General features: G+C 37.9%; 2 protein-coding genes across 4 annotated transcripts in view; both read right to left on the bottom strand.

Annotated features, from left to right (window-relative positions):
• F5 (coagulation factor V) overlaps positions 1-4,566 on the bottom strand; it is a 41,860-nt gene extending 37,294 nt beyond the window's left edge. The window contains exons 1-4 of one of the 2 annotated variants that reach the window (XM_086882980.1): positions 4,462-4,566; positions 1,164-1,322; positions 884-1,027; positions 52-139 (exon numbers count right to left, since the gene is read on the bottom strand). The gene's annotated coding sequence lies outside the window, so the exon portion shown is untranslated. Of the gene's footprint in view, positions 1-51; positions 140-883; positions 1,067-1,163; positions 1,323-4,461 lie in introns of those variants that run through there. The other variant, XM_023941875.2, reaches the window with a different exon arrangement.
• Positions 3,881-26,537, bottom strand: ATG3 (autophagy related 3). 2 transcript variants are annotated; one of them, XM_023941892.2, is made up of 12 exons: positions 26,233-26,537; positions 23,474-23,515; positions 20,243-20,292; positions 18,946-19,016; positions 17,071-17,178; positions 15,457-15,506; positions 13,487-13,568; positions 12,936-12,970; positions 12,042-12,197; positions 11,281-11,408; positions 5,769-5,837; positions 3,881-4,118 (listed from the first exon to the last, which is right to left on the bottom strand). In XM_023941892.2, exons 1-12 carry the CDS (start codon positions 26,302-26,304, stop codon positions 4,037-4,039), a joined length of 945 nt encoding a protein of 314 aa, XP_023797660.1. In that variant the 5' UTR covers positions 26,305-26,537; the 3' UTR covers positions 3,881-4,036. The 2 variants fall into 2 exon arrangements, with proteins under 2 accessions (XP_023797660.1, XP_086739118.1); XM_086882992.1 differs by lacking the exon at positions 12,042-12,197 and having other exon boundaries at positions 26,233-26,498.
• Between the last annotated feature and the right edge of the window lie 31 nt (positions 26,538-26,568).

Below are 26,568 nucleotides of genomic sequence, written 5' to 3'. Positions count from 1 at the left end.
CAGCAGTGAACATGTGCCTCTGAAGTAGGTAGAAGACAGAGGGGCACTTACCAAATCTGCCAGGCACAAGCAGGAACATAGGCCATCAGCCGAGTATCTTCGCTTCTGCAAGTGGGCACTAAAGCCAAGAAAGGCTAACCTGTGAAACAGCTCAGTTTAGAAGCTGAAAGTAGATGTGCTATGCCAAAAAAACATATGAACAGGCAAAAAGAAAAGATGGCAGAGAAACTGAGGCTTTCTTTCAGAGAACAAGTTACACAAAAGAAGATGTATGTGTTTTGATGACAGCTCTCACAAGAACACATTGTGTACACTGTTAAGGGAAGGCAGGCTGTGTGACTTCTGTGGTCATAAACAAACTAAAAGGCAGTAAGAATGCAGAAGGGCATTTCAGTTTGTCCTGGCACTTCAGAAGTGCTTCAGAAGACAAATCTTCATGTTGATTTAAACCTACATGCATTCATGTTTTAAACTTGTATTTTTCCTGAGCTGAAAAGCAAATGTCCCTTGTTAGAATTGGGTGTTTCTTCAGTTGATGTTTGCCAAAAGCATTTATTTAGCAGGACCAAAACTATTTGTACAGAGATGTTGAATTCAGTAAAGTTACAGAAGAAAACATGTTTATTTTCTAAACACTGTAAAACCTAATTTCAGTGCTTTAACAAATTTGTCTAAAACCACTGGCTTGTGGTCTGAAAAAAAAAATCATTTTAAGGAACAAACAAGGATATACAAGCTTCCTCTCTTCAAAATCTGCGTAAATGACAGCTCACTTAAAATTCTGGATTGACTCAAGCGAACCCCATTTTTTTTATTCCTGTGTGTTTAACTTTTGCCAGAAAAATTTCAGTTTGGCTCAACAAAGAAATTTACTCCTACTCACTGTTTGTGTTCTCTGTGTTCCAGTTTGTCTTCTTTACTAAGAGATTTCTGTATTTGCCCAAGCTTAGAACTGATATGCACTGCTATGGAAGCAGCTGGCCTCATGCTAAGTCAGTCTAGCAGCATATTCATCTTGGATTTCTTTCTGTAGAGAACAACAGTAAGGATACCAGTGCAAGAGTCTGAAGCTAGGAAGACTCACCTTTTTTTCTCATAAATCTTTGTTGCAACTGTAATTGGACTATCAAAAAAGAGAGAGCCTCTTATCAAGTTGTACACACCTACTTCCAACAATAAGGATGATATTCTGAATGAATGAAATTTTTCATCCTTTATACAGTTGAATTTTCTACATCCAGGTGTTTGGGGTTTTTTTTCATTTGTTTCCAAATAGTAGACTTAAAACAGATCTTGAAGTTGGTATAAAAGGCTGTTTTGCACTAGAAAAGCAGATAGGCATGTTTCAGAAAGAGACACGTGAATCAGTAAACTTTTAGCATAATAAGACCCTAAATTATAACTGTCCCTACAGATTTCACAACACAGACAAAAACAAAACATTCTAGTTCTCTAGTAATGGCTCAGGCTGTTTGTTAGCAAGCTGGTTAAAGAAACTCAATTTTCCCACACCTAAAAATGCTGCCACAGAAGGACAAAGTGGAAATTGCCCAGTTTGTTTAACACTATTTCCATCCTTCATTACTTGTAGCTTAGGCTTTGATTAGATTTTTAAAATACTAAATACAGAACTACACTTCCCACAGTTACTGCTTTGATTTTTATCTTCCACATTTATTTTTTATTGGAAGCAAGTATTTAATGGCATTTTAAAATTTTTTACTATTATTATACTATTTTCACATTTCATGTTAATTGAAAACTAGATATCTGAAGCCTGACAATAGGCTGTGATGGTCATTATTTACATCACTGTGAGGTTATTCCCTTCACATCACAACTCATTCACTGTGCATAATCTTTAGAATCAGTAGAATCCAAATTTCACCCACACCTTCACTGCATGCAGCACATGTAAACGAGAATGTACCCAAAGTCCAAGATCAAGAAACAGAAAGCAGGCAAAGAGACAAAAGAACTGTAAGGCGTGTAGTATGAAAGTGAGCAGAGCAGAACTTCTCAGAATTTCTTCTGATGCAGACACAAAATTCAGATATTTAATAATCATGTAGGATCTGAGAGAAGCTTTAACTGAAGTTACTACATTTGCATGTTTATAGTAGCTCCTACAGCAGCAATCTTTGGTTCTATCAGGAATTTTAAAGATTAATCCCAAAGGAAGAGGAAGATCAAGGTACAGTACAACTGCTGCAAATGCATCCAGGTCAAATCTGCTTGCATGTACAGGCACTTTGATAAGCAGCCAAGCAGAGCACCATGTCTTAGTCACCAAGGATTGGCTTTTGTGACACCAGACAGTGCAGGGCTAAAATGGCTAAAAGACATTTAATATCATGGTGATGATGGAAGCCATTGGCAAACTCTCATCAGTTCTGCAGTGCCTCTTTTTCTGTCAGAGAAAAAGGCCTTTTTTGGTTTATATATAAAAAATAAATTTAAAAAAAAAAATCACACCACTTTTTTCATCAAAAGCCTGACAAGGAAGAATATGGTATTTTATAACTTAACGTACTGGTGACTTATGAAACTAGTTCACCATCTTAAAGGAGAACAACAGATACCTTTTAGGGAGAATGATATTTCAAAAGATTCTGATGCATCAAAGGAAAAATATACATCACTACTTGTTATTTTAAGTCATACTCCCTCTTTTTGCCCCCCTTCAAGCCTTGCTATTTCTTGGGTGGAGAACAGCCGCTTCCTTTGTTACCAGAAAGCCCAAAACATCTCTGAGATTAGTCTCATAGGCAAATTCCTATGGCATGACTCAGTGGGTGTTTTAACAGGTTTCAGCCAGTTTTAATCTTCACTTACATAGACATTGCTTAAGATACTGTCCAAGAAAGAGGAAGACAGATATGAAAGTCAATTTTAGCATAGAACACAGGACCTGATTACGTGTTCACATGTAAGTAAGAGGCTGTACACAGGACAGCCGAAACAGGGACCAGCTGTGCCAGGACTGGGACCAATCTTCCTACCCAACAGTAAATTCAGTCCATTGCAGACACCCAACTTCTGATTACCTTCCAGAATGCAAGATAGATATTTGGGAGATAAAAGTGCTTTCCTGAAAACCTGTTTAAGTGAATCTAATGACTATAAATATATGCACAAATATACATACACAGACATAATGGTACTTTCCTACAATTTTCATTAATAAAAACCTTACATTTTTAGCAGAAAGTGTCTGCTAAAGCCTGGATGCCTCTGCAATATCTGAACCCACAAACAACTCCATGTATGTTCATCTCAAGGAGGAAACCATGCTATTGGGCTGGCAATTAATGTAGCTGAGGCAGACAAATAATCAAGATTGAACCTTGCTCTGCCATAGCAATCTTTTCCCTTTACCCTCAAGCTGTATCTTTGTCAGTATGACTGTTCTTTATTACAAGACAAACAGACTACATCATCAATATTCCTCCCTTGCCTCCCCAAATATTCCATCTCTAGTCTTGCTCAAGTGTAAATCACCTTTCAAATTCTGGTTAGTTACAGTTGTTTAAGCTGTAGTCAAACTTTCCTAACAAGACAACCACTTATTTTTTTCGTCTTTTAAAACCTTGCTCCGTCAATAGGAAACATAACCATTCATAGCTGAGAAAAAGCTCTCCACAAAGCTCTTAAGTGAATTTAAATATGAGGGGAAAAAATAAAAAATGCACATTTTTAGGAATCAGCTACGAAGTCAAAACTATTAGGCTTCTGCTACAAAAGCAGATTTCAGTTTCCAACATACACAAAAATAATCTCACGGAAAGAAATTAGAGGAATTAAGGAGGAAAAAAATCCCATCTCTTAGTGCAGCATCTGTACTGGAATGAAAGTGATTTATTTATATTACACACAGAGATTTTTATTAAAAAGGCTGGTAATGGAACATTTTATTTTAATGCATCAAGTTGATAAAAGATTAGTTACAGAAACTGTGTATAATGTTGTATAAGTCACATGGATAGGTTATTTAAAAAAAGATTTGATAATTAGAGGAACACATCTCTTATTTTAGTTACATCGTAAAGTGCCTTGTGTAGTCGTATTCTATCGTTGGAATGACCGCCTGTACAAATTTCAAGAAAATAAGAAGGTACCTGAGTTTATTATTAAGGAAAATGTACAATAGGTAGAAATCCTGCAAAACAAAGCAGAAGTCACATTCAATGGTCTGCTCAGCAGTATCTGTTGCTAATAGGAAAATAACACCTAGCTACTTAAGAGTTAGGAGACTGGGAGATTAATATGGCAGAATTCCAGCAATGACTTCTGATGCTTGACCAAAAATAGACCTTCCTGGTATAAGTTAATGAAGGAAACCAGGAGTTGTTTTCAATGTATCTTGCAGACACCAGAGAAACATTACCAATTCCATTTACATTCTTAATATTTGTTATTAATAAATACCAAGGTGAATTGGAGAGGTTAATCCCTTTCTACCTTCCTGTAGTTGCAGGGAAACCAGGCTGCCGTCCTCAGTGCTTCAGGGGCTCAGAAAAAAGAGATCTGCTCCTATTCTGAGCCATCCTTTGAAAGAGCTCCTGCCTGTTCATAAGGGAAAGTACAGAGATTAGCTTTACCAAGCTGAACAGCCTGCCTTTGCAGAGAAGAGTTCCCTTGTATACATCACCTTCAAATGCATGTTGGGCCTGAATTTGCAGTCTGGAGTGTATTGAATAATTACAATCTAAAGTCTCTGTCCATGTGGGAAAGAGGCAGGCAGGGAACTGAGAAATTAACAGAAATCACTACTTTCAACTGACTTAAGTCAGTTGGTACTGGATGTAAGTAAACCCAACTGTTTTGATGTAATAGTCTCACAGACCACTTCTTCACAAACAGACAACACATGAAAATAAGTAAAGAAATGTTAAAAATGCCCCAGTTTGTTAAGTGATTAAAAAAAAAGAAAGAAAGAAAAAAAAAAGCTATTTGCAACTACTGAGGACTAGGAGTCTTGAACAACTGTGACAGACAAGTTATTTTCCAGTTCAGTTCTAGTTGCTTGTTGCACAAATTAAGCAAGTCTCAACTCATAAAGTAAATGAAAATTTTATTGATTCAGGACCTCCAGCTGCCTCAGTAATTCCTGCTTATTTGCCTTACAGCAGCAAAGAACACTATTTTGAAAGGACATACTTGCTTTTATTAGGGAGGTTGCTCCAGTCAGAAAGTATACTATCAATTTATTACAAAGTATAACTAACCCTCAGCTTCCTGAACAAAAATTCCAATTGTGAGACATGTGATATTGATGTCCACAGTTGTTTTAAGTGATTTTTATTGCTTTTTGTCAGCAATGTTGTTTTACCAAGATATTGCCCACATGCAGAATAGCGAATAGTGGGACCTCTAACCTTTCAGAAATTAATTTCAGATTAAAATCTAAAAAGCTGCTTTGCAAAGCAGTGATTAGACTCTGGATGGAGTCTGTGAACCTCCAGTTTCATCTTCCAACACTGCTATTTCTGTTTCATGCTCACAGCTACATCCTTCACACCCTTAACAAGGGTTCAGTCCTGTCCCTTCAAACCTACCTGCTTTCCCCACTGCTTCTGCCTTACACCACCTCATGTTCCCCCAAAAACATAGTGGAGTCTGTTAAAGGAGCTCATCCCAAAACTCCAGCAAGAGCTACCCAAAGCAGCTGTTCACTGCTTTTACACACAACTGTGTTTCAGCTTGAGGTAACAGACCTTACACTGCAAGAAGTCTCCAAGAATCTGTGTAATAATGAAAAAGGATACATGTGAACTCCAAGTTCTCCCCCACCTTCTGCAACAGTCTCGATTATTTTCTTCATGACTTCTGCATGCCTGAAAAAACAGATCAGAACAAAATATTTTAAGGAAGAGGCAACTCCCTCTTCATCAGCAAGAATAGGTTTTGTGCAAATTAAATAATTTTGGACCATTAGCTTCAGAAGCAGCAGAAAGAAATTTTCAGTTGACTGAGAAAGCAAAATAGCAACAGTAACTGAAAATTAACATTAAGTGATGAATGCAACATTATTTAACAGCTCCTTACATTCCCATGGAAAGAGAAAATGTTGTACACTACAATGTAGACAGAGTGCCATGACAGCGAATGGACACTGCTTGACAGCAGCGTAACTTTCAATTGCTGAATGCCAATAAAGCCTCCACGAAAGTCCCCAGAAGGTAACACTGACCAGCATTCAGCCACCAGAAGTTCCCAGATGAGCCTTGAAGATGATGTCTACAAACTGCTGTAGCATTTTCAGCTGCCTTTGCTGAATTGAAACTTGTAAGGTTTAAAACACTAAAACATTTCATAGTTTCCTAGGAAAGTCAGATTAAATCAACCCTGCATAAATTCATAACTATTGCTCTAAGACTGGTTTAGGGTATGGAAACTTTCTCTGGTGGTAACTTGGGTTCTATTGCAAATCAGCAGTTTCTAAGACAGCTTCTTCTTTCTTGTAACTCTGTTATTGTAAAGCACTACAGGGAAGGATAAACATTTCCTCAGGTCACTAAGCTTTTACATTCTCAACAGTGACATCCCAGACCTATTATGAGCCACACAATATTTGTGTACAAAGCTGGTCCTGGGAATACAACAGAAAATTACTGAATAGCCAGGGCTGGAAGAGACTGGTCATCACCTAGTCTAAAATCCTCCTTGCTCAATGAGCAGCCAACTAGAACAGAACACTCAGGACCTTATCTGCTATAGTTTGGAATGTCCTTAATGATAAAGACTTCAAATCTTTTAATGACCAGTTACAATTTGGAAGTAATGCTCTTGTGTTCAAGGCAGTTCTTCTAGCCCATAAACTAAGGGATGAAGAACATTTCATATCAGAGGGGAGAACTACTGTGTGTTAAATTAAGTTTTATTTATGTACCTGTAACACAAACTCCCAGTTGTATCATTAATCTTACTTTTATCTTTACTTCAACCTTGTTTTAAATAGATGATTCTGTAGGTGATCTTCACCAGTGACATAATACAGGGCTATGGGCATCCATCTACACAGCACTGCAGGTGAGTGAGTAGTTTAAAACACACAAAACAACCAAAGTTCCAACTGAGAATAAGGATGAGTGGGAAGCAGAGTTTGCATAACTTTCTTAACCATGCCTTGATACCAGTACGTCAATCTAAACAGCTGCGCAGCAACTGGCATTTAGTAGTCACCTCTGAGGTTAAACTGCTGCCAGTGACTGCAAACAAGGAAGGAAGCTGTTGCAAAGTTACCAAGACACTGTAAACAGGAACATGCAGGTCTGGGGAAATATTAAAGGTCAGCATTTGTCATTTACTGTTGGTCTTTGCAAGTCAACTAACCCTCAGAGCTGATTCCAATTCTGGATCCCCTTGATGCCCTGTGAAACACATGCCATTACTGGTGCCAAGGCCAGCTGCTTCTGTAGGAACCTGGTCCCTGCCAAAACTTAAGTTTTGACCTTATGCATAGCTGTGGATTATTTTTCTTACTGGCGCAGAATACAAGTCACCATGCAGCCATCAGAAGTCATTAACAGCATACTGGCTCAACTTCATACATCTTAATGACATTTGATCTTTTCTGTTTTCTAGGAACTACTCAGGTACCTCAAATTCTTTAATGGCCACAGAGTAATGGTCATTGTCGTTGTCACACAGTTACTCATGAAAAGCTTTGCAGGTGCTTTAAAAACTTTGTAAGGTTTGCTCCCTGTTTTCACTCTCCTGTAAGAAAACTTGGGGGAATTAACACAAAATATATAAATACACTACAATGGAAAGAAATAACTTTTGAAGAAATGTAAGCTAAAATATCCTGCTATCTAGAAATTTTTCCCTGCATATATTTAGAGTACATTAGAAGTAAAAAGAGTTCAGAAGCCTACCATTATTTATTCTGAAATGGAGAAAAATAAGTCCTTGGAATCAGTACAAATACTTACGATTTAATTGCAAATGTGTTTAGTAGTTAACTTGTTTGATAGTCCCTTCATAACACCCACAGAAAAAGCTGAGAATCATGATTAAAGCACTTTACAGCAATTAAAGAGGAAGTTGACTATGTTCCTTCCAGTACCATAAAAATGCTGACAAGAACTACAACTTACAGAAGAGCTGTAAGATGAACAATTTTCACTAACTGCTCAAAATAGAAGCCATCTCAAGGAGCTGACAGTGGCATCCAATCGCTGTTTCTTTCTTTTCTCTGATGCCTGACATGAGGATACTCACAATGCAAGAGAAATGTTTGGAATCATACAAATATCCTACATTACACAATTCTGTAACACGATGAGAAGCAACATCAGCAGACATAACTAAACACTAGTAGCTGAATTAAAAACAAAGCAACAGTTTGGCTATTACTTTTTATTCAGAGGCCTAGACCGTCTTAGCTGTTAGCCTTACCAATTTGAAAAAATAGAATAGCTGACCTTGGAGGGTAAGAAAACATACTTCAAACCTCCATTTTAGAGATGCTGTTAGCCTGCTTCTTCAGAGCCTCAACACTACCTTTTAAACACTTTCCAGTGTTACACAGTTGCAGATCCATGACATTGCTTTTTGAGAAGGGCTACAGTTCCCTCCAATTTTAAGACTAGGAACAAACCTGTCTCACTTCACTATCAATCATCTCTTTCATGTTTAAAGCTGAAGCACGTCTCATGATATAAACCATTCCTTCAAGCATAAGTGTAGATTATATAACAAAGGAACTGGCACTTCACTGGCTTCAGAGGATGAAGTGAAAACATGACCACAGGGCTCTCACCTGTGAAGAAACTCAACCCAAATTCATAGATTAGCAGTGCACTGCTAACACCTCTGCCAAGTAATGACTAAAATTAAGCAGATAACATTGCAGTGACAGCCCAGTATAAACCCCACAGTTCTACCTAGTCAGTGAGGGCTGTCATGCCCAAATACCTCTGCATCTTTCTTTGTTCTGAGAGTGCCCTCCAAATCTGTATCAACAGGATCTTCTTCCCAAACCATTTACTAGCAAGGCTTCCAGCAAATGCAAAGTAAATTAAATTTTGGCTTCAGGATTTTTTCCTCCTTTTCTCCTATTAATCATCTTTACAGTCAGTCTGCTAAGATCTCCTACATTCCTCCCACTTGACACTCCTTCAAAAACACTAGTTGCACAAAAAAGCTGCATCAATTTTTTGTCCAAAATTCTTCACACCGCAGACAATAAAACCAAGTCACTAGCAAGTTGAGTTTAAGACTGATATGTTCATACAAGGTACAAGAACACCTTACTGGATCAAACCAAAGATCTACCTTGTTCTGCTTCCTATATATATGTACTCTCTCTATATATATGTATATGTGTGTACATATATATGTACAAGTATATATACTATCTTACAGTACATGCTCAATAAAGAGGCTGGAACAAACACCTCATAAACGCTCTGTCCAAAGCACTACTCATGTCCAGCAGTATGCTGGAAATTATCCAGGGACTTTCTTATTCTGAACCCTTCCAGTAACTACATGTTTAATAACCTTGACAAATTCTTATTTCATTAACATACTATTGCTTAAATAAGTATTTATTTTAGTTACGCGGTGTGTGCAGAAATGAATCTTTTCTGGCTTTGAACATGCCAGCAGAGTAGCATTCTATACCACCAGTTTCACTGCTGAAGAAAACTTAAATCCTATTACTTCACCTCTTGTGTCATTCATAGTAAAGGTCACCAATATCACAACTCCCTGCTCAGCTTTTTTCAAATATTAAGGGTCACAGATTATTAAATAATTTCTTATGGGAAAGAGCTTTATAACTTCAGTTATCCCAGACAAATCTCCATATCTTTTCCAGTTTCAGTCTTCCTTCACCTCACAGACTACAGAACAGATTACAAGAGCTGTACTGTAGTATTCAACATGTGGTGGGGTCCCACAGATTAACAGAGCCCTTATGTTGTTTTACGTTCTATTCTTTATTATTTGCTTTACAGTTCTCCCAGGTCTGCTTCTTGTATTACTCTTGAGCAACCATACTGATATTTTCATGTTAGTGCAGACTTAAACCTGATGATTTAAAGACCAAGAATGAACTTTACAACTCCAAAATTTTCTGCTATACCACTAGAGTGGAAGAAGTTATTTCCCAGCTGTACAACAGCTTTTCTGCTCAATACTGTCCATGTGTACATCTGACTGCTTGATGAAAACAAACATTTTGCAGTGGCTAATGAACTGTGAATTGCAAGAAACATGAGATACAGATTTACAAAGCTCATGAATATGTATTCTCGTAAGACCAAAACTAGCTATAAAATACTTGTTGCAAAGTTCCCTTGCTCTCTTCTCTAAAGACAGATGAACAAATAAATGCTAAATCAGAAGCAAAAATGCTTTGAGTCTGTGAAAATGACCACAAGCTTGTCAACAATCAGCTGATTATTTGACACTCAGCTAGTCACATGGATATCCAAAGTGTTTAAGTCAAAGGAAATTAAACTTAAATGGGAAATCTGAACCCTGATTTTTTTCTTTTAAACCTATACAATCATATGAAGAGTATCTTTTCTTAAAAGATAAAACCTCAAACTTGTATCTCCTGGAACTTCATACTGTCAAGAGGAATTACACTGTTTCAGATACTGGGTCTGTAACACTAAGACACCTAAAAGGATGTTAGGGTCTACATCTAAGATAAGATGTGCCTTTCAAAGTCCTAGAAAAAATATCTGTGCAGCAAGTTGGACTACAGGCTCTCTGTGTCTTGGGTGAGAAACATGGAAAATGGAACAGAAAATACCCAATAAAAACAACTGTGTTTTCCAGTCGTGGTCAACAAACATTTTGGTGTGACAATCACAGATGTCTATTAATCTGTGTAAAGTTTAAAGGGGAGCACAAGGTAGTTAACATAAAATAAGAAACTGCTGTTTAATGTTCAAATAGCTTTTTCTGCTGCCAAAGTATACACTGTACTTCTACCCTCCCCAAAAAATAGACAAGAGGATAAAACTTGTATTTCCTCGAGTTCTGGTAGTCTGCCATCTTCTGGAGTACACAGGGAAGCTGAGTTAAAAAAGCAAGTTGATCCAAGAAGACAGTGCTAACTGCAGAACACACTGGCTGCAGAGAGCACTGGAATGAACTCAGAATTGCTGATCTCTTCCTTTCATACTGCCTCAGAAGCCAACAGACCACCACAACAGCCAGCTGTAGAAATATGTCCAGAAAACCTGAACAAAATCCTTAACAAGAGCAGCAAAGTGCCTTGTATCTGTGTCTATCAGACCAGAAACAAAGACTTACCTGCATGGATGAACTGAGCACATGGGAGGTGGAGGAAGATGAGGATGGTTTTCAATGGTCACTGTTTTCTTGACGTGATCTTGACTAATATCTTCATACATGTGCTCTACTGTTAAAGGCTGCCGCTGCTATAGAGGAACAAGGAACACGAGAACAAAAGCGTTACTGACAAAGAATCTTGCTCCTTTCTAACATCAGTAAAAGATGATGCCCCAAAAATTACAGGCATCTAAAATATAAAAGTAATGAAGGTACAGTGAAAGAACTGAGTGTGTTACAATCCACATGGCATAGAAATAGTACTGCACAGATTTTCCTTTGAGTGGTGAAATCAATTTATTTGACAACCAACTAGGTTCCCACCTCAGTATTTGAACAGTGGGCCCTACCCAACTTTAACTCACAAAACTTGGTAATTAAAGGGAAGAACTATTTATATATTCTTTTTCTTCTGCAGATGATGAAAACACATACCTGCTTACTTGATTGAGTTTACTGGGGTAATTACCAATTCTACAGTGCTAACAAAAATACCAGTGGCTTCCTTCAGAATGCGCTCACTTATGTGCAGTTTTCAGTGAAATTGTTCCAACTTGTTGCAAGTACAGTAAAAGTCCTGCCTACAAGCCAATATTCCTTAATTCCTTAATTCCATTTTTTCCTTTAAATTTCTATTGTGAATAAGCAACAAAATAACCTTTCTATTTGACACAGTGAGTCTAATTTCAAAGAGGCAGAAAAAAAACCCAACATAGATATACCTCATCATATCCAAATAACCAGAGCCTTGGAGTTTGGTAATATTTGTCATAAGTGATGTAGAGGTCATAGGTTCTAGTCTGTAGAATAGCATCTTCCCCTCCAACATCAACTTTAGTTTTGTTAGCTTCTACAATCTGTCTTGTGTCAAGTGTTGCCTGGTTCAAGGTAAAAATAACAGATTAGCATAGTCTTGCTTGGGTTCCCTCTTTTCCCATCCTAAGTAGTTATGTAAAACTGTAAAACTTTTAATTATGTTCTTAAGTGGGCACAAAAAACCCCCTAACACATGGTTTGTTTTTATTTCTAAATTAGAAGTATCAGTTTCTCCCCCAACAAGTATTTTTTGTTTTATTTTTGGTGGGTTTTTTTACTTTTCAAAAAAGGTCCAATTTCTTAAGGAAGGAACAGCTATGTTGTTACATCCCCTACCTTCTTTCACAAATAACAGACAATTCCAATGAAATCCAGATGACAAAGGTCTCAGTTTGCGCAAGGTTATGAAGACCTTGGCTTAGTACCACAAATAATGAGGCCTTCTGTTTTCCCTTATAAAAGTCTGATGGATTGGTGTAATCTACTGAACCTACAGGCCACTCATGCTCCCTGTGCAAGCCCCAAGAACCACCACTGCATTTTTTAACTTCTCATGAATACAGAGCTGTGTGTACAAGCAGAGCAAAAAGGATTAGCAAAACCAAGGAAAATTTCTGTGGGCAAATTCTCTGAGGATCCAAGGGTTCAAGTTAGTACAGCAGATTGGCAGGAGACAAATCCATAGGAATCCAAGCTCAGTAACCCTGCTACTCATAAGCTTGTTATTTCAGCCATTTGTTATCAGTAGTTTTACTTTGCTTGTGCTTATATTGTAACAAGATAGAGAACTGTTCACTCACATCATCTGTCTCCAATAGCCCACTTTCTTCATACTCTGAAAAGAAGACCCATAAAATTCTGTGTTCAGCTTGTAGCCAGTCATTATATTTGCCATTCATAAACAACTACTTTAAAAAAAATCTACATTTACCTAAAAAAGTATTATTCAGGTAAACTTCCCAATCCCCAAACCAGCCTATCCCTTTTTAAAGACAAATTTGACCATGACTACAGTAAGTAGGTGAGGAGCAATACTTCAGTGATTTTCTATAGGCAGATTGAGTTTAAGTGTAGGTATGAAGCTGGAAGGAAGCTGTGCTAAATCCCTAATTTATACTTTCTTAGATCTGTTCTGCTACACAATTTTCCAGTCACTAACATTCACTCAGGTTTTTGGCACACAAGTTAGAGTAAACATGCATCAATAAAGCCATACAAAAGACACTAAAGAGCACAGGCCTACTGAAATTTTTCAGCATGAATTCTTTGCAAAGAATGAGTGGTGTTTTAGAGTGTACTGCTTTAGTTAAAGACCTGAAATAAAATATGTCTACCAAATTTAAAGAAATACCTTCCATGTCTGCAGCTTCTCCTTCATCTTCCTCATCATCATCTTCACAAGATGCTGAACACTCTGGTATTTTTATATTATCCTTTAGAAGTTAAATTGAAAATACTGCTTTAATGATTGTTGCAACTGCATTGCCTAACAGCCCCAAAAAATTTAAGATGTTACCTCCTGTCAACACATTCAGTGATCCAGAAAGATAATTTCTGAAATATTAAGAAGGACTACACTGAACTCAAATATTTGCTTAATAACTCATCCTAGTTTCAAAGTCCTAGTATAACATTAAAACCCCATTAAAAAAGTTTTCCTTTGACTTTGCAATCATGGAATGATTTAATTACTAAACAAAGAAAAGCGACCGTGGTGTTAAACAATCGAAAGATCCACCTATCTCAAATGAAAGGCAATGATTAAACAGCAATGACTAAACATGTAAGTTAAGATTTTTTAAGTTCTAACCCACAGCCAACTCTGTGCAGCAGTCATCATAAAATATTTCAAGCAAGGGACCCATAAGGATGATTGAGTCCAACCCCCTTTTCTTTGTGGGACTGCATAAAACTCTGTATAACTAAAAGTGTCACTCAGTTTCACACACTATGAGCCCAGTTCCATAATTGTTATAAAACACAAGAGTCACAAAAGGCATTACAGTTTGATATAATTCTCCAAGGAAACATAGTCCAACAGAAACAAATACAGCCCAAGCCCACAGTTTGACTTTTGGGCCTTGCACAGCATTACAAGCCAATGGATAACTCCAATGAAACTCAGAAAGTAAATGTCTCAGTTTACAGAGATTTCATAAAGATTTTAGGAGAATACTCCAAATAACTACTACAGTTAGAAATGGCTCTGAGCATCAGGTGGCTGATTTTTCATTTAAAAAGCCCAAACCAATAAGAAACTAAGTTACAAAGTGCATTGTCAAACAGAACATCAGCAGGAAAGAACTGTCCTGGATTGGACCTGCAAGCAAGCAAATTTTTCTACATACTATAGAAATTAAATTCAATGCAAAACACACAACAGCAGTTATGAATCACAGTAACATTCTGCAAGACTTCTGCAGAAAAAGTGCTCAACTTTAGTTATTCCTTGAGTATTTCTTCCACCCTCATGCTACCAACTTGTAAAAAAGCAGTATTTTTACTATATTCAGCAAAGTCATTTGGAATACCTGCACTCCACAGTTCATCAAATCAATAGCATTTTGAGCTTTTTTATAATTATGCAGCAGCATGGGGCAGCCCATTTTCTTTCCCCCTAATTTTTAGAATCCAAAGCTTCTTGGATGATTTAAACTCTCAGAGCACCCAGACAGTACTTCCCTTACAGATTCATCTTGAAAAGCATTTTGTGTCCCTGTGACTTCTTCCATGTTTCTTAAACCTGCTAGCCAATACATTTGCATTTCAAGTACTTCCTGAGGATCTAAGTTTCAGCCTTTTCTCCTCCTGAAGTGATTCTTGCAGAAACTGAGGACTTCATAACATATATACATTTAAACAGGTAAAGTTCTAAACTGAAGAGCAAAACCTGTCAAATTGGACCAATGTGTTAAAAGCCTGCTTGCTGTAGTTGAATATCACAAATAATTACTTCACATTCCCACGTTACTTTTCCATATAAAAATTTCTTTACACTGGATTTCCAAACACTAATGTCTTGGAACACAAACATGTGGCATCACTTTAAAGAGAATTTCATTTTCACTTTGTAGAAGCCTGGCACAGAAGCACACTGGCTAAAGACATTTCCAAAAGACAAATGGCTCAGTAAACACAGCAATAAGGAGATGCACATGCTTAGACTCATATCACAGGCTCCAAGGATCAATGTACATCTGCAAAACAATTAGTGACAAAGTATAATTTAATCTTTCACAGGGAGTACTTGATTGTCACTGGTAAAACTACTATTACCTTCAGGTCTGTAACAAAGCAGCAGAAAAATTTAGAAACAAATACCTTACTGTCTAGTGTGATCTCCTTAACTGCTTCTGTTGCACCCATTATACCTGCAAATTGAACAAGAAGTTTGTGTTAAAAAAAACTCAGTTCTTGGTTAGAGAACAGCATAGAAAGAGTTTGCAAGCATTTCAGAAAGCAGCGTCTCATCCTTCCAAGTCACATCTCACAACAACCTCAATATATGAGAGGCTGTTCATTTGGTATTTGTATTATTTGTATCATTTTTCTTATATTGGTGAAAAATGCTAGTGCTGGACATCCCTAAGCAAACCATACTTACAGCAGAGATGTGCCATGTCTTAAAAAGTCTGTGATGGAACTCTGCAAATCTGGACTTCTATTTTAAGGTATTTTTGCATAAAAGTGAGTTCAGGACAGGCACTCACATCACAATAATGAAACTCAGCTCCATGAAAAAGGCAAGAATTTATGAGTATTTCTGAGCTTCCTGAAAGCAATGACAAAGCAAAATGTAGCAAAGCACTTAATGCTTTTAGCTGAGGGGAAGTGGGAGTATAAAACCACCCCAAATCATAGTCTTGAGTTTCTGCCCATTAGCTTTCCAGTTTTACTGCAGTTCTCACACAGTACCATTTGGGATATGTGCCAAGATTCCGCTTTGACAGGGTACATTTATCTGATTAACTCTTGATTTTATCTCATCTGACAGTGTTTAGAGACCTGGCAAGGTTTAGTCAGGGTGTTGCAGGTGTGCTGTACTGTATGGTGCCCAAGCCAGTCAACTCTCAAAGGAAAAACCTGGCAGAGGAGTCTATTCACAGCAGGGATGGATACTGCACACTCAATTCAAGGACATGACAAAGCTATTCCAAATTATTTCTTTGGTGTGGGAGCATTCGATTAAAAACTATGATGTCTATAAGAATTGCCAGTCTACAAAAAAAAAGGCATCATGTCCAACCCTTTTTCTCCCCATGCTGGCAAACTATTCAGAGAACTTTCTCTACGTTACAGCAAAAAAAATTTACACTGAAGAAAGTAAAAACTGAAAGAAGTGCTTTTAGAAATGGTGGAGAAAACATCATTGAAGGACAGAGTTGTATTAACACATGATAGAACATCAAGAAACAGATTAAAACTAGTATGATTGCCAATTAGAAAAAAACCAGAAGTATTTACAAGACACTGTGCTAGAAAAGCCAATGAGATAGATTCACATAAAGCAGTATTTTTTAGCCTTCTTTATAAACACAAGCTCATTAAAGGGCATATTGTAAAAAAGAATCATCTCACACACTCATCTCTTAACATCTTTCTTTTCAGTACAGCATCCACAATTTAAACCAACATCCTCTTCACAGGATTTCCTTACTAAGGAATGAGTCACTACACAGCTCATATTTTAAAATAACTTCCTAGAACTTTAGGAAGAGAATAATGAAATAATTGCCATCATCTCTGAAAAGGAGCATTTACAGCTGCACAGCTGAACATCAGGTACCAATCGGGTGGATAGCTGATAATGTTACTTATTTCCTTCAGATTACATTTTGGTACACAGACATGTATGTAAGAAAGCTTTTACTTTCTAAGAGTGGAAACTGAAAATCAGATAACCAAATGCAAAGCCTGAAGGAAGACCTTGAATACCTGCATTGTGAAAAGTGTCTACCCATCCCCCATCACCATCATCTTCTTCTATAATTGCTTCCTGCTCATCTGAGTACTCCATCTGCTTACACCTTTTATAGCACGGAACTACAAAAAAATGGCAAAACAAAAAGAATACAGTTAGTTATTCTTATATAAAACCAGACTGGGGCATGGTATTTTCCTACAAGGCCTTCTACAATGTGGCAATCTTTCATATCCCTATGTAAGGAATCCTACAACTGTATTTCAAGTGCAAATGGATGAACCTACAAAAATATGTTGATGTGCTGTACCAGATATTTTATTTCATGTAAATGAAATAAAATTAAATGATTGCAGTAGCCTTAGAAGTTCATCTTTCTGTTAAGTATTAGAGCAGTTTCATCCAATTTCTTAAGGATTAGAAAAGAATTAATTTCTCATTTGCTAACAACTGGAGAGAACCTCTAAGTTTTCTTCACATTGGTAAATAACTAAGGACAGCTTTGCCTGGATTTTCATCAGTTTTCCAAACTCCCTTGGCTTTAAAACTTAGAATATGCTGAAAGTTTGCAATGGCTATTTATGCAATACATTAGGTATGTTTAATTATAACTTAACATCTAGAAGTTTAGAAGGTCAGAATTCACGTGATATTGAGCATAACTTCTGTCATATGCGTTACAGAGCCATTCAAACAGATTCAGATAATGTTTTCAGAAAATAGTCAAAGAAAGACTGAATATCTGATTAAGGCCAAGCAGGCATTTTCCAATAGTGTAAAACAAGGACTATGCTCCTTGTACAAAATGTTCCTTCCTTTTCTGTTAATGTGAAGAAAAACAAATCTGCTGCACAAAATGCAGCATTTGAAAACTGCTCTTTAACCTTTCAGAAAGGGATGAAAGGGGTGTGAAAGTCAAAGTGAAGTCATCCAAAGACTTCCAAAAAAGAGGTCTGTAGGATGGCTCCCAGTCTCAACTACAGCCCACAACTTTTACTCAGGTGGGAGGCCAATGTGACAACAGCAGCAGGAAACATTGTTTTGGAATGTGATCAAGAAGGATGAAAGCAATGAAGAACCACAGCAGTGGCAGGAAAAGAAACAAAACAGATCAGCTGGCCATCAAACCATGAGGCCCATCTCAGGAAAATGTCCAACGCTACTGTAGTAATTTTCACATGATAGTGCACTGCAAGACTCCAAAAGCCAGCAAGGAAAATCCAAGCACATAATACAGCCTTCCGCAGGCAAAAATCTCCTCAGGCTTTTTTATGCTTCATCGAATAGCTTTGACACATTTTGATACAAAATGTGGATTTTGTATCATATCAATCCACATTTTGGATTTCCTCATAGTTGTGCCAAAATGCTATCCTTCTTATCCATTAAAAAGGTAGTCACCGCATGTATTATATAAACACAACTGTGAAGCTGATAAAAAAATCATTCAAGATTGTATTTATATAATTCTAATTGACAAAGATATTGACATTAACTACATACTTGGATTAGAAGTATCAGTGCCACTATGAAAAATATTTTGAGAACACTTTAATAGCCTGAGTTTTCAAAGGAAAGAGGAAAATAAACATATTTTTGTTTTAGACACTGAACATCAATTGAAGCAAAGACAGACAAAGAGGTTAGTAATGTTTAAAGTTCATTTATACTCCATCAATGCAAGCTGTATGTCTTGTATAAATCTCTACTATAAAGTGGTCTAAGAAAAAGAATTCAGGAGTGCAGGAAAAACTTCTTTAATACTGCAAAGCCAGAGCATCCAAAGTGTGAGGTATTTCCTTCCCCTACCAGTACAGGCAATCAGTAGAGCTGACAGCGCAGTCAACCATTCAATTCTAAGAACACTTATATTTAAATTTCAGCCTTACCATTTTTAGTTACCAAAAACTGTTTGTCTGTTGGCAGATAAGCTTTGACTTTTAGTTCTTCTCCTGAAGCCCTGTAAAATGAAGTGCACCATTTGAGAATTTGATAACCTGCAAACAAAAGAACCCTTCTATTTTCACGTTGTGTCAGGAACATTTTATATAATCCTCTTGACCTATTCTCAGAATTGGCTTGCTATGACTTTATTCTTCCCTACATACATTTGGTATGGTGTTAGAAACTTCAGCCACCCCTAACTGTTCCGAGATCAAAGCCATTTCATGCCTCAAAAACTACTTTCACCTTGAGATGGCCAAGCAAAGATGGGTTGACAGGATAATCTATTCTATATAACATTTTCTAGGATCAGCAACAGGAAAGTAGCAAATGTCTGAAGAAAGCAAATCCAGAAAATCAAGAAATAGACCTCTATAAATACATAAAAAATATAAATAATATATAATATATAAAATAATATATATAAATTTATAATAATATGAAAGTCACTAGTGCTTAAGTACCTTTAATTTCACATTACTCAAGCATTTACCTTCACCTTTAGTGGTTTTTGGTTTGAAATAAGAGTAACACTCTAAATAGCCCATTCCAAACTGCTGCCAGACTCAACATCATGTTTTTCTGAAGGAGGTGGCAAAGGGCAAGGGAAACAATGATTCAAACACAGTAATTTTTCCTTCAGCAATTCGAGGCCCAGTACAGAGCCAAGACCCTGATGACACCAACTACAGAGATGATACTCATTTAGGAGCACATTAGTTTCATAACACAAGACACCAGTAAAACATAAGCAAATACTTTATTTGGACTCTTACTGTACAGAAACAGAGGGGATTTCCAAGAGCAATCACTGCACAAAGTGAACTGCTGTGGGCTAACTTGAATACATTTATTAACAAATACTTGTCAAAATACACCATTTACAGCTGCCTAGCAATTCCAGTTGCACATGGCCTTTGCTTCTTCCATCACCAAGACAAACTCAGGGAGACATGCTGCTACTGCAGCTAAGCACTAAAAGCATTCAGAGTATGTAACAGATTATTTCCCCTAAAACCTTAAAACAAACAAAAAATTCCCAAGCAAATCTTCATCTCAACTACTCCTATATAGCAATTAGTAAACCCTGCCTGACTTAAATATAGAGCCATCATAAAACTTTTACTTGAAAAGTCCACTTACTGCTCTGAAATGAGACAACTGTATGGCTAAATCCAGTGAAAACACACCAAAGCACAGGTAGGAGTGCTAGCTTTCTACAATTCTTTTAATTTTACTTACCATTGCCAAGTAGGACAGTGGTGAACTAAGTGATCTCCAGCTGCAACAAACTGTTAAGGCAGGGAAAAAATATTACTGTTAAATCTGGCCAAAGGAAACAATCTCCAGTTTTTTCTCAGCATTAGTATTTCAGTTCCACATTCCTTTGATCAATTAATTGTGTAACTAACAAATGTTTCAATCAGCTTGATGCTTTAGTTTAACCCCATTTCTCATCTAACCACAAAAATGCTAAGATTAAACCAACTTAACCCAAAATGCTTACGAAGCACCATAGCAAATTCAGTGTTTCAAAAGCTGTGATACTACCTACCAGTCTAGTAAGAACCAAAAAATGATCTGGACCTTTTACTTTGGACTGTTTACTTTGTAATAAAGAAATTATTTTAATTTGCCACTGTTCAAACTTTTACAAAGATCTCAATGTAAAAAAAATATGTTTAATTCTCTTTCCTTGTTCAAAACAATTTTGCAGTAAGAAAAACAAGACCATCAATCCACTGAATCAGAGAACTGCAACAAAGATTTTATATAATGGACATCACTATAATAGTTGATCACTGATGTTACCTGAAAATGGATTACGACTTCCTTAGTACACTAAAAATCTTACAGGTAACTTTGTTCTGAAGAAATAGCTTTTAAAAATATTCACTCTGCTTGTTCTTAGTATCAAAGATGAAGATTTTTATAAAATTGCATTACTATTTCAAAGTGATACTGTCATGTTAAACTTGCCAGCAAGGTCACGCTAGACTTGCACACAGACTCAAAATTCCCGCAGCAGAAGTCTAACCCTCTGGGCTTGTTTTTGCACACATAAATTGACGAAGGCAAGCACGCACTCAAGTGATTTCTGTGGGCTTTGCAGCAGTCCCTTTGGAATATAAAGTGCACAGCTATTGCTACAGGTGCTTTCTCGTCTTGAAGTGCCACTTTATAACAGCACCCCCCTCAGCTGCCCAGAAGCTGCTGCAGTGTGACATAACAGGCTTGCAGAGGGTCACAGCCATTTCCTCACCACGTCCTCCAAAGGGAGGCGGATCAGCGCAGCAGAAAGCACCACAGTGCGCACTGAACATGGATTAACAGGCTTAATCTCTGCAAAAGTGCTTCCCTTTCACCTATTTTCAACAGAAGCCTCTAGCAAAACTGAATCCTTTTTAAAAAACCCTGCAAACTCTCCCAAAATACAGGGAAATTTTAAAACTCATTATCTCTTATATAGTAAACACAAGTGAAACTCCAGAATTATTTAAAATTCTCTGTTCAAGGAAGTGGGACTCTGTGACAGCAGTGTTGAAATATATTACTAAAGATGAAAAACAGTGTAGTTTGTGGGTCTAACAGATACATAGCCCTAAAACAGCATTTGAAATTTCATCTACATTTTTTTTACCTTAGGGAGCAAAATTATCTAGCTCGTTTCACTTTCTACTTCTCAAGTACTGATGCTACCTTGTATCTGAATCAGTACTGGAAAGTGGAAGGAGATTAATTTTAGGACATCTTATTTCTAGTCCTGAAGAGAACGATTTTAACAATTTCCCTGTATTTACATACATAATTAAAACAGGTGTCATCTTTTGGAGGTATTAACTAGTAAGAACTCATGGCAGGCGAGTATTTTTTGAGATTAAATCAAGTACACAGATAAGTGAAAAGAGAGAGTAGGTGTTGAGTTTGATTAATGAGTCATCTTTAGTCTTAATTTATTCATCCTCAGAGGCCAGCCATAGGAATCCCACAAAAATCTATACACTGGTTAGTGTCGCAGACTAAAAATACATCTTAAATTACCCAAGAAATCCAAATTCTTTCAAAGGCAACACCCTAGTGCCATTATTCTTCTTTAACAACTATTCTTGTTAAAAGACTGTCAAAGGGACAATCAGCAGATCTACTCTCCAGCTACATCTAAATTTACCAAAAAATCTCGCTATATAACCGGTTCCCTTGACTACTGTTTTGAAGGATCAAATTTATTCATCCCAGCAGTATCTCACTTGACACAGAGAACACAGACTATTCACATTCCCAGTGGTGTTTAAGTGCTGCAAACTGTGTAATGTAATACAGTGTGGTTCTTGCTATGCTCTATAGAAGGTGCCTTTTTTTACAGTACTTCTGCAAATTCTTCTTCCATAAATCATGAAGGGATTAGGTACTGGTAGAACATTTGTCTAGACTTTCTCTGTTATTCTAGTTTATATACAATAAAGATCATGTATTACTGTTTAACATATATGAATATTTATACACACACACGGTTATCAAAACAGGAGAACACCATGTTGTTAAGCCTGTTTTCTGTGTGGTATTTCTGTGTCAGAGAGGAAGAGTGAGTTCTTGCTTGCCAGACAACACAGTAGAAAAATACAGACAACAGTATTAGGAAAAATACTTCTGTCCACATTATCTACCTGCATCAGTCATCATTTGTTCTATTTTTTTCCATCTCATCTTTACGTTTTTTTTATTGTTTCATTTTTCTTTCATTCTACCTAACAGTCTTGACACTAGGTCAAGAGGTGAGGTCTTGTTTCATTAGACCTCTGTAAAGACAAAGTATTTACAGATCAGTAGCACTTTAATTTGAGAAAAAGTGTAATGAGGAAATTAAAATAGCTCAACACAGTCACTGTTCTAACTGTTTCAGAAAAAAAATCCTGTTTGTTACTCTTTGCACTGGAGTTCTTAAAAAAATACAACTGCTTGGCAGCAATCCAAAATACAACCAGCCTAAAGCAGCCTATAGAGAAGAAGAGGAAAAAAATAATTATAATTGGACACATGGTGTGGACAAATATACGGACTGATCTTCACAGAGCCTTGGAAGAAACCAAAACAGAGGTAAGCAAAGACTGTTCTAAAGATAAAAGCTCCCCTTTGAGCTCCTCAGAGGAAAGACTTTAAAAATCAATACATTCCTGCTTCAGTCCTGAACCCCCATGACAAACTGAGCTATTGACCCAGCTTCTCTACAACCTTTTCACAGCATAATAAAGGAAAGAAGCATCTCACATTCAGATGCCTAATGCCATCTCAAGAAAAATTATGTTGATCTACTTCAACCTGTAGAGTAAAAAAGGCCACTTAGAAATTTCACTTCATGGAAATTGTTCCAAGAAGCAGTAATTGGCAAAAACATGATCTGTTTAACATGGTCATTTTGCATTAAAAAAAATGCATCATTACTTTCAAAATAAATTTAAGTTTCTAAATACTTACTTCTTCAGGTGTAATCACTCCAGTTTCTTTAAACTTGGACTCCTGCAAGAAAAAAAATAGTTTAGAAATGTTGAGAACTGCTGACAAATCAATACACTCCATTTTATAGTAAAGACAAACATCTTTACTTTCATTTTGCAACTAGTTCTGTCCAGAGGTCCAAGAATCAACCTGGAGGCAACCTCTGCCACAACTACTGGCATCTTACATTAGAAAATAAGGAAGTAAGGCTCCCCAAAATTACTTGTTGCAAAATATGATGTATTACGAGAAATGATCACCTATGCAAAATAATTTTTTGCTACTGTCAATTATAGCAATAATGAAGAAAAGATGACTGGCACTCAGTATTACGTCTGGCAGTAAGAAACAGAAAATCAGCTGGAATCAGTGATTCTAACTGTCAAGGACTCCAGAGTTCTAGGCATTGAACAGCACTGCAACACAACAACATGAGGGTTTGCAGTTGAGAAAAGTCATGAATGAAAGACCAAAACAACTTTTCTCTGGGGGAGAAAAAGTTAAATACAAAGTCTTAGCAATACACTTTCTTTTAATGCCCATTTCTGCACCTTCATCATGCACCTCATGGAAACTACTTCAGTTTTTGGATATTGTCATAGTGAGTTTTGTGGATGAAAGAATGGATGGCAAGCAAACACCAGACTTATTCTGCATGGAGAAATTGAGTACTTTGGCATTAAAGGCAACATTTATGAAGCTTAAGAATAACATGACTTGTATCATATTCAAATCTAGAATAAGTGTATACGTTTTGACTTCGGCTTGTTTGTTTCCTCAGAAAAGTCTCAAGTACCAAGGTATCCTATGGTTCCTCAGTATTAGAGCTATCCAAAACTGCCTTTTGAGAAAGAATACAATATCAACCGTGGCATAGCTGACTACTTGCCCTAAGGAACTTATTTTTTTTCCTATAAAGACTAAAAGCATCAACTGAAAATACTTTGCTTCCAGCCACAACTTCACTGTAGTCAATCAGTCAGAAAATATTTAAGAAAAGCAACCCCAGCTAAACTCAGTTATTCTTGTTCCTTCCCCCAATATGTGCTATCACCTGTACTGGAGAAAATGAAAGGAGCACACCTATTTCATATGGTACTGCCCTTCTGCCTCAGTTCTAAGAAAGATACACTTAAGAAAAAGATAAAGATAGGGAAAACAGCAGCTGTACAAACATTCCAACATCATTATATGCTACATGACTGAAATCAAAGTAATTTGAACTGCTATGAAACCAGAATCCTCAGTAACACATTGTGCAACACCACAGTGGAGACAACTAACTGGTTTCCCTCAAAATGAACCATAAACAGTAGGGAACATGCACAAACTTGCGTCTTTGGAATTACAGAAAGAAAGCACATAAAATATCCATCCTCTCTTCCCTGAGGGTAAATAGTTCATTCCTCCATCTAAGTAAATTCTTTGATTGTGAGAGACACAGGTCTAGTTTCTTTCAAAAGTTAAGAAGTTGGAGTATTTACTTCCCATGTAAAGGGAACATATACACATAATATCAACACCTTCCATTTCTGGAAGGTTCTACTCCTGCCTCCTCCCAATAATCCATCCGGACACGTTAATTCATCCACTATTACCACCAGCTGTGCAACAACTGTACTATCCTAAACAACTCACTTTACCTTCCCATGCCACAGCTTCACTGCAATCCATACATTTCACATTGGTGGGCAATTCTAGGAAGGTCCACTATCCAGACAAAAGCATCCCACATACCACAGAGGGACAAGTTCAATTAATAATTGATTGTCACTGCTATCTGCCCAGAGATGTAAGCTGCAGGGTGCAAAGCACATATAAGGTCAAACCACAAAGCCACAGGCAGAGAGACTGCAGTCATAAACAAGTGTTTTGTCAAAAGCATGCAGAACTATCAAAATCAGGAAAAAACTGCTGCCAAGTTAAGCACTCATATATAAAGCTGGTGTTTAAATAAATTTGTTTGCAAGTAAGAGTCAGATAATGGGATGTAGTCTAACAACTGCAGAAAACCATAATTTGTTTGTATCTAAATATGCAGTAACAGGAACTCTAACAGATGCACTGCCTACCCTTATAATGACCCAATGGCTCATTTCTGCTATTCTCAGCTACTTTGGTGCACAGAGGCTTGTATTAATACTGTAATTCTGAGCCAAGAGTAAGTTGTGCTATGTAAAACATGCTCGCATAATGAAGGTGTGGCTAATTTTGTTGTTTTGGTTTGGTTTTTTTTATGTCAACAGAAAAAGTTGCCGTTCACACAAAATAACAATTGCAACGCAATTCCTGAAACCAGGCTCAAGCCTGTCTGTACGTTCGTATTTCAATTCCTGGACACACAACCAGGTAAAAGTTTCGTGACTTTAACAGTAAACGGCAACACATTTAAGTCATTCCTTGAAAAGCAGGAGCAGCAACATCTGTTCTTCGAAAGGCCCGCTCCTCCCAGGTCGCTGTTCCCCCCTCCCAGTGGGATAGGAGCGCCAGCTGGGGTTCCCCCATCCCCTCCGGCGCGGTGCGGGATGAGGGCCGATGGCTGTGCCGGCACGCCCAGCACCGCGCCCTTCGAGACCCGCAGCCACGCAGCTCCTCGGGCCCGGCCGACAAGAACACCGACAGCTGGCTCCCGGGCAAGCGGAGCGGCTCCCGGGGCTCGGGCAGGGGATTGCGCCCGCAGGCGGGGGCGGCCATGGATGTCCCTCCTCCCCATCCCGGCTCCCGCGCAGGACCGGCACCTTGAGCACGGGTGTGAGGTACTCGGCCACCTCCAGGGCCTTCCCCTTCACCGTGTTGATGACGTTCTGCATTGCGGCGATCGGACGGACGGGCGGACAGACGGACAGGGGCTGCCCGCCCTCGGCAAGGCGCTCCTTCGGCCGCCACCCCCCCCCTCCGCCCACGTGACCCTGCCCTCACGTTCCCCCCGCCCCTCCCGTCGCACGCGCGTGACGACACGCGGTGCGCGCGCGCAGGGCGGGAAGGTGGAGAGGGGCGGGGCCGCGGCTCACGCCGCCGCCCGGGGGCGAGCGCGAGCGCGAGCGGGGGGGGGGCGGAGCTCGCGCGTTCCTAGA

This window comes from Cyanistes caeruleus, chromosome 3 (assembly GCF_971803275.1).
Source record: "Cyanistes caeruleus chromosome 3, bCyaCae1.hap1.1, whole genome shotgun sequence".
Classification (NCBI taxonomy): Eukaryota; Metazoa; Chordata; class Aves; order Passeriformes; family Paridae; genus Cyanistes; species Cyanistes caeruleus.
Note: the sequence above shows the minus strand (reverse complement) of the source record. Positions and strands in the feature narration are given on the sequence as shown.

What these genes read in the sequence shown, in the direction of transcription:
- ATG3 (XM_023941892.2), bottom strand. Translation starts at nt 26,304, where the DNA reads ATGCAGAACGTCATCAACACGGTGAAGGGGAAGGCCCTGGAGGTGGCC. An exon ending in ACCTCACACCCGTGCTCAAG is followed by an intron (nt 23,516 to 26,232) that starts GTGCCGGTCCTG and finishes TTTTTCTTGCAG; the next exon opens with GAGTCCAAGTTTAAAGAAAC. An exon ending in GTTTTTGGTAACTAAAAATG is followed by an intron (nt 17,179 to 18,945) that starts GTAAGGCTGAAA and finishes ATTTTTTTGTAG; the next exon opens with TTCCGTGCTATAAAAGGTGT.